Source organism: Rhea americana, unplaced genomic scaffold, assembly GCF_003343005.1.
Source record: "Rhea americana isolate MKP2758 unplaced genomic scaffold, rheAme1 scaffold_227, whole genome shotgun sequence".
NCBI lineage: Eukaryota > Metazoa > Chordata > Aves > Rheiformes > Rheidae > Rhea > Rhea americana.
In genome coordinates, this window is record NW_028186343.1 from 89,081 (window position 1) to 97,675 (window position 8,595).

Below are 8,595 nucleotides of genomic sequence, written 5' to 3' on the forward strand. Positions count from 1 at the left end.
GGCGGGAGGCGAGGCCGGGCCGGTGCCTGCCGCGGCTCCGCTCGGAGCCTCGCTGGTCTCGTTCGCTCCCCGCCGCGGGGCTGGCGCCCGCGCCGCGGCTCCGCGCCGGAGCGGCCTTGCCGGCGCCGCGGCGGCTGTGCGCCTCTTACGCCTTTGCCGCCGGCTGCTTCTGTAATGTCCCCCCGTCCTGGGGGGCTCGACAGGCCTGTTGTATCGATTATGTGTGTTTGCTTTTCTTTTGCACTTCCTGCCCCCCCCCATTTCCATCCCTTCTCCTGGTACCTAGGCAATTCCAGTGGGATATGGCGCTATTTGCTCCCTGTTGTGGAATAAACAGCCTTACTGGGTACAGTTAAACTTTCAACACTGCAGCTGAAAGTGAGTTGACTAGTGCACGGAGTTTTTTGAAGCTAATCTGTAGAGCTGTGTGATTCGTGTGGAGGAGTATCTGTTGCCTTCAGTTAGCAGCAGCATAACAATTAGTCCTTAAATTTCTTGAAGCAGGTTCTCTTCTTCTGGGGGGGGGAGTGGCACTGAAGGACGTCCGATTTGCAGACTTAATTGGCTTGTGGAATGGCAGGAATTCCAGAAGTTCAGCTGACTTCTAGGACTTGTGTTACAGTACTGGGAGACAAGTGTTCCTGCTCCCTGTCTGTTATGTCATCAGCATATTTGGATTTGCCTTTCATTTTGAAGCCTGCTGTAGTGTGCTGAAAAGCATTTCACTTTAGAGGCACGGGTGAAGTAGTGGATGCTTTTTGCAAGTGTCTCCTAGCTTTCATCAAGCAGTGGTGATCCTAGCTCAGCTGGAATTCATCCTGCTCCAGATAGCAGGAGGGGGTAGAAGCATTTCCAGGTATTGAGCTGAAGCTTTCTTGGGAAATGAAATAGCAACTTAGGATTTATTCAGATGTGACGTTTGGCGTATCTATAGTATAGCCTGCATAGAGACCTTTATGGGTACTGCTCATTGCCTGGCAGGGGTGGTGCTTGCTTGTGGTTGAGCAATAAGTCTTGTCTGAGAAACAGTTAGCTGTGAAAAAATATGAGGACATCTTCAGCTTAGTTATTTTTAAATGTCGTAACTGACCCACACGGTAGGGTGAGAATGCGTGGAAGTCTAATGACTTCTGCTTTGTGTAACTTCAAGGGACTTGCCCTCTATCTATTAATGTTTAGAAAACTATAGGCAAGCAAGGGGAATGTACTTTGCCTTGAGCACTTTTACATAGTTTACACTGAATACCTAGCTTTTATTTTACAGACTTTTTCTGCCTCTTGTTTTTACTTCTGTCTTGGTTTCCTGCTCTATTTGTTTTAAACTCTCTCAGGTTGTTTGCCCTAGCATTTCAAGGAAGACTTTCCATTGGACAAGGAGGATCGAGTTAGAGGCTAGTGGAGTTCCCCAGGGCTGAGTGCTGTGTCCTGTCCTGTTCAACTTCATCAATGACCTGGATGAAGAGACAAAATGCCTCCTTAGCAGGTTTGCTGATGATACCAAGCTGGGAGGATGGGCTGACACACCTGAGGGCTGTGCTGCCATTCAGAGAGACCTGGCCAGGCTGGAGAGTCGGGCAGAGAGGAACCTCACGAGATTCAACAAGGGCAAGTGCAGAGTCCTGCACCTAGGGAGGAATAACCCCATGCACCAGWACAAGCTGGGGGCTGACCTTCTGGAGAGCAGCTCTGCAGAGAAGGACCTGGGAGTGCTGGTGGATGCCAAGTTGACCATGAGCCAGCAATGTGCCTGTGTGGCCAGGAAGGCCAATGGTCTCCTGGGCTGCATCAGGAAGTGTGTTGCCAGTAGGTCRAGGGAGGTGATCCTGCCCCTCTACTCAGCGCTGGTGAGGCCTCATCTCGAGTACTGCGTCCAGTTCTGTGCTCCTCAGTACAAGAGAGACACGGAGCTACTGGAGAGTGTCCAGTGTAGGGCTACAAAGATGATCAGAGGGCTGGAGCACCTGCCCTATGAGGAACAGCTGTGAGAGCTGGGCCTCTTCAGCCTGGGGAAGAGAAGACTGAAGGGGGATCTTATCAGTGTCTATGAGTGTCTGAAGGGAGAGTGTCAAGGGATGGGGCCAGACTTTTCAGTAGTGCCATGTGACAGGACAAGAGGCAACAGGCACAAACTGAAATACAGGAAGTTCTGCCTGAATATGAGGGAAAAAATTCTTTACTGTTAGAGTGACGGAGCACTGGAAGAGGTTGCCCAGAGAGATTGTGGAGTCTCCTTCTCTGGAGATAAAAACTCGCCTGGATACGATCCTGTCCAACATGCTCTAGGTGACCCTGCTTGAGCAGGGGGGTTGGACTAGATGATCTCCAGTTGTCCCCTCCAACCTCAACCATTCTATTTTTTTTCTCCTCTAATGAGCCCATAGTCTAGTGGTTGTATGTCTTGAAAGTTATCATCTCCAAAAGATACAGTTCTCTCAGTTTAAACCATGAAGCTAAAGAGAGTCTATGAGATAAAGACATTGTCTTCCCTGTGAAACTGAGACTGACTGCATAAATGCTAACCTGCTGACCTTCTACAATTTTATTCCCTGGCATCAAACTACTGACTGCTGCTGCTGTTGCTGAGTCATTTCTGGAGAGTAAAAGTTAGCTGGGTTCTGTTTGGAGTAGCTATTTAGTCTTGACTTGTCCATTCAGAGTCTGGGGAGTAAGTCAAAAGTGTAACCCTAGAAGTAGGTTTTTTCTGTACTGGACTTGTGTATCCTGGCTGGTTTCTAGCCTGTAGATTCAGTAACAGCTGATCTGAAGTTCATTTCACAAATGATTAATAGGTAAGTGTTCTCTTTGTTTTCTGTGAACTTACAGAGGTAGTAACTGTAGGAAAATGGCTGAAAAGGATTTGGTCCATTTAAGAGCTATCTTATATCTGTATAAGTTACAGGGTGAAGTTACAGAAGGAAGCTGAGTGCATCTGACAGCTTACTGCTTGCAAGTGTGCAACTCCACCCAGTTGCAAATATTTGATACTTGCAATTGATCCCAGAGAAAAACTGTCTCCTTCTAATGTATGCTTTAGAAAGGAGGGGTAATTGAGTGACTGCTGAGTTTTTCTGTTCTTTGGAAACTGGAAGGCCGTAGTTAGTGSTTTTCCTTCTCTAAGCATGCTTCTTTTTCTCTGTGCAACCTTACTGCAAGTAAACTTCTGGTAGCGGAAAGAAACAAGTTTGAGATGTGCCAAGCAGGTATGTAACGTGTTCCTTGCACCATCTTGTTCCCATCCAGATCCTGGAATCTWCCTTTAAGATAGCATGTGTATCTGTTTGGATTTGGGATAGCATTTATCTGTGTGCCAAATGCTCTTTGTGTAAGAATCTTTATACAGTTGTTCTAGCTTGTATACCTCTGAAGAACCAGCTGTCTTGGAGGCTTTTTGGTGCTTCTGGCAGAAGCTATGTTAGTTCTTTGACTATCCACACCTTTTTCTGAAGGGATAATGAGCCAACAGCATCTACCCCTCTCCCTAAATCTGGCTACAGTCTGGTGTTCATTATACAGTCTTTATTGGAATATCTATTCAAGTGTGTAATTCCTTCCTGGTAGTCAAGTTGTTCGCTACTGAATAAAGTTTGCCTTTCTTTTCTTTCTGTTCTGGGAAATCCAGTTAATTATACAAATGAGTGCAAATGTTATGTGCTGAGTCAGTGGCATGGGGAAAACAGTAGCTTGGCTGCCTTGCCTTGTGAAAAATAATATTGCTTTTTTCTGCAGAATATGAGGAAGCTGATGTTGGTGTGAGATGTCAAGGGAAAAAAAGAGTATGTTAAATGTTCATTTTAGAAACTTCTCTCTGTGGGTTAGAGTGGCTGGTGCTGGCTTAACGTTTTCTGTGTGAAGGCTTTGTCAGTTACGTAATTTATGGATATTCTTTGCAGGGATGCAGGAATCCTTGTTTCCTTCAGTGTAAAATGATTACTCTAACTCATCTTATTCCTGCATACAGGTGAAGAGGTCTGGAGATGCCTAGGATGTGGGGACAGCATTGCTGCTGGTCAGCGCGTCTACAGGACTGTTAATGAAGCTTGGCATAGTTCCTGCTTTCGGTGGGTAAGATTTTTAGCCCATTAAACTCTTGTGCTAATAAACTAGCTAGGAATCTAGTGGATAAAGTACCAACATTAATAGGGAGCTAGGCCAGTGACAGTATCTTGCTGTCATCTCTGTGTGTAACCTGTTCTGGAGCCTCTTGCAGAACAGTTGCACTCTCCTGTTTGCAGCTGTATTTCACTGTTGGAAGTAGCACTTTGGAACTGACTTTCCATTCTAATAGCAGTCTGAAACTGTCTGGCAAAGTGTCGTCATGCTGACACCAACACACCTGGGAATACAGATAAAGTATAAATGAAAGCTCTGATTTGCTGGTGGTAGCAGAAGCAATGGGCTGCATATTTGTCTACAGCTGCATTCCACAGTAATGCCCGGGCAATTTGGATAGCCGGTTGCTGTTTCCATATCTGCTACAAGAGAGAGGTTGGGGTGTTACTGATACGGAGATCTTGCCTTTTTGTTTCCCCTCCCTTGCAGACTATACAAACTTGTCAGAAATCTCCTGTAACAGTGTTGTTAGCAGTAAGGACAAAAGGATCTCTGACATGCTCTGCTTCCTGACAGTAGGATTAATGCCTCCACTCTGTGTCTCATGAATAGTCACTCTGGCTTTCATGCTCCAGAACCATGCTTCTGAGGGGGCCTAGATTTTTGAGGAGTTGAGTACCTGCATCTTCTATGGGCTTCTTTGTAGGGGCAGCTGTTGGCTTGAATCTGGAAAGGCTGGTGTTTTGGACATTGTCAGAACAGCTGAGAAGGGAAAAGAAGCCAAAGTGTGACTTCGGAGGAGTGTTTGCTGTGCCAAGAGAGGAATCTACTGTCCTGTTTTTATTTTCTTTTTTTTAAAAAAAGACATCGCTGAAGTGAGAATTATGGCTATTGGTGTATATATATATCTTTTTTTTTTAAAAAAAAAAAAAGCCTATTAGGCTGCCAAAGTGAATGCCTAATTGGAAACTGCTATTATTTAGAATGAATTATTGATCATCACAATTACTGCTTTATATCACTACAAATCCCAATTCCTGGCATTAGGTTTGTATTGGTTTGAGTATTTTTGTGTAGCGATGTAGAATCGGCTTCTCTAAGCACTGGTCTGGTCTTCTCCGTAACAAACTCGCAGCCTGTTGTTGAGCTTTCCTAGATTCTGCCAGTAGTCAAACACAAATTTGCATGTGCTAGTAAGCCTTTCTTGTCTTGTCTTTGACTGTATTTCTGATGTGGGTCTTGATTTGCAAATCTAGGTGCTTCTTGGTATTGTGGCTGCTGAGGYAGGATAACAGCTGGGTTGGAAGGAAATCCTGCCCTTAATGAGAACTTATGAAATAGCACTTGTGTGGGGCTGAGTATGGGGTTTAGCCTGACATGCTCTAGATTATAGTGTAAAATGAAAGTCTGATTTCTTTATTTTTTTTTATTTATTTATTTTTAATACAAGTGAAGATGCTAACTCCCTTCTGAGATGTGTACCAACTATCTGCATTTGCTGGTGTCATCTGCTTTTCTTATGCCCTGTGCTTTTGACTAGCTCTGCCGTGCTGTTAAGCTGTCATGCTGAATGAATAACTAGAACCTGCAGCAAAGGAAGCTGCCCTCCCCTTTTTCCTAGCTTCAGAGTAGGACTGTACATGAAAACAAATTCCTAGTTTCCACTGTTCTCCCTTCTCTTCTGTCATCCCCTAGCTGTACTGGGCAGCACTCTTGTGCTTAATATCCCAGAGCCAAACTTTAAAAACCCTCCAAGGGTAGGAAGCCTTTGGCAGTTGGTAGCTGTGAGTTCCGGCAGCTCTAGTGGAGTGTTTTTTACAGGCTTCCTGTGGATTAGCTGACTCTTTGGCCTGGCACATAATTTCTGTAATGCTGATTGGCACCTCTCCAGCCTCGTTAGCTCTATTTATCCTTGGTCAGGCTAGGCTGCTGATCATGCTTGGCACTGGCGGTAGCTGACGTACATGCATGTCTCTGAGGATTTAAGTTTTTTGTCACTTCCCTCCTTCCTCAAACTGCATGTACAAGAGTTTTGTCCCAGAGTCCTGTATTTACTCTGGTGTGGCTGGAGGGACAAGCAAATCGCTATTTGTGTATCTTGGATATTTTAAGTTGTTCTTTGGCCAGCTGGTCCAAGGCTTAAATCCGTTGGTTTAGAGCTGGATGAGGAAGTTTCTTAGATGTTTCTGTCACAGAGTCCGTTGCGCATTAACTCTGAATGTACTTTTGTGCCTGCAAACTCTCCTGAATTCTGTTGTGATAGCATCCGTTCTCAAAGGTCATTGTTTTTCCACTGTGGCATAGTTCCACTGGGTTTGGAACTTACCTTGCTACTTCTCTCTCCTTAGCTTGGTGGAGCATTCAAAGTTTTATGTAATATATTTTCTTCCTAGGTCTGGATCCCTTTTATCCAAAGGGATTCTTGGAAGAATTTTTTTTTTCCAACCTTGACCGTTCTGTTCTTGCTGCTTTCAGTCTGACTGACTTTTTTTCCATATCACAAAATAAAGGGTGCCAATTTGAATAACAAGTTTGAAAAATTTATTGACACTTGTTTTGATGCCCATGGCTTTTCTTCCCAACAGATAAAGACAAGTTAAAGACTGTTCACTCTTTACATAGGTTTTTGCCCATTTGAATCAGAGTAGGACGGGATGAGAAGAGCCAGGTGTATCTGGTTTCATTTTATGGTAATAGTATTTCTTAAAAATGTAGTTTTGATCATTTGAAAACCATGAATTCAGATCAAGCTTGTTCTGGAGCCAGATTAACAAAACTTTTGGAAACAGTGATAGGAATTCCTACTACAGCAGAGTGCTTAAGAACTTTATAGGAAGGAAGACAACTGTTCCTTCCTAACTGTGAATAACAGAGGATGCACATCACTGTGGTCTATAAAAACTAATTTAAGTAGCCAGGCAACACAGGCTTGCTGCTAATACCTCAAAACAAAACACCTCATGAAGGAAAAACTTGGCAGTGTATCTTCAGCCAGAGTTCCTGAAGGTGATGCATTATTGGTGGTTTTACAGTTACAGGTTTAAATATATGCTATTTAGTTTATGCCACAAAACAGTTTATTAAAAGCTGAAAAATCATCATGAGTTTGAAAAGTGAACATGATCCTCTTTCCTATTCTGGAAGAGGAAAGGAAGAAAAGGAAATTCTGTATGAATCCAAAATTTGTGATTAGTAGGTCTGAAGTGTTGGACATGATGGTAACCAGAAACTGTTAATTCAGCTTGGACAAATATTTCGTTTTTGCTTAATGCACCAGATCTCTAATACATGTGCAACGGAGCTTGACATGGGGAAAAGCTGTCATGGCTTTCTGAWTTTTTTTAAATAATTATATAATGAAGTAGCTTGATACTAACTAAGTGAAATCTTTTTTTTTTAAAAAAAAAAAAAAAACTTTCGGTATCTGGTTAGATATACATTAAATCTTTTATGACAGTCAGGGACTATGTAATATACTTAAGCAATTGAAAGTAGCGAGTAGAAGATATTGAGTAGAACTAAATACGGTCTTGATACTTTTTAAAGGAAATGTTTATACATGCAAAAGTCTTAAGTTGATGAAATGTATTTAAATTGCAATAAAAATTGCCTTATCACTTCAGAGTTAAATCAGTTCACCTGACAGACCGTTTGGAGTTAGGTGCCTTCACTTCTTGATACGTTCCAACCATTTTGAGATTTGTTAACTGCACACAGTATCCTAACCACGAGAAGGTCATTTTCACTTAATGAATACTTAAAATGTGAAACAGTTCTGGCCAAGTGCAGAAGAATTGGCTCTGTCTGGTATTCTGAAGTGAACTTGAAACAGTTCTTCCACCTGTTTCTCACCAATGCAACAAGGTCAGAATCCTCTGTTACCCGCATGTTGTGTATTTCTATAAAGCGTGAGAATTGCCGATGTTTCAGAAGACAGAACTGAACTGGATATTCCATGCATTGAGAGGATGCCGGGTCCTCTAAGCTACTGAATAGAAAGAGAACCACTAGTAATTTGTCAGTTCTAATGGGCTAGTTTTCTTATAGAGCAGAGATGTATTCTTTTCCATACTGGAGGGCATATTTGGTTTGATATAGAAATATTTTTTGCTCAGCAAAACTTAGTGAATCACCTTAATTCTGTTTACATTTGGAGGGGGGGTCGGAGAAGAGGAGCACAAGCTAGGCAAATATGTTAGAAATTACGTATGTATAGTTAACTTAATCTGTTTGGGGGTTGGAGGATAGACTAGATGACTTACAGGGTATACAAGGGTATTTTCCAGATGTATTTTTCCATGATTTTCAGGATATTTATTAAACTTTACCTGTTTGAAGCAGATAACTTCTATGGCTTAGGAGTGTTCAAGAAACTGATTATCTAAGTCTCCTATCACTGTAGGTTTTCAATCCACTAGGCTATGTCTTCTAGCACTTAATTATCCTTAGTGTTGGACATTTCCCTCTACTATCGTCTGAAGACTTCCCTGTTGCAATAAAAATCTACTACTTCTGGCTATGTTTCCCATGGATGTTAAAAAAAAA

General features: G+C 42.7%; 1 protein-coding gene across 2 annotated transcripts in view; it reads left to right on the forward strand.

The window, feature by feature from the left end:
* Nucleotides 1–8,595, forward strand: part of LIMK2 (LIM domain kinase 2) — a 34,030-nt gene that overhangs the window by 407 nt on the left and 25,028 nt on the right. The window contains exon 2 of one of the 2 annotated variants that reach the window (XM_085305768.1): nucleotides 3,959–4,062. In XM_085305768.1, coding sequence (XP_085161894.1) covers nucleotides 4,031–4,062 — 32 coding nt within the window. In that variant the 5' untranslated portion in view covers nucleotides 3,959–4,030. The remainder of the gene's footprint in view (nucleotides 1–3,958; nucleotides 4,063–8,595) is intronic. The other variant, XM_085305765.1, reaches the window with a different exon arrangement.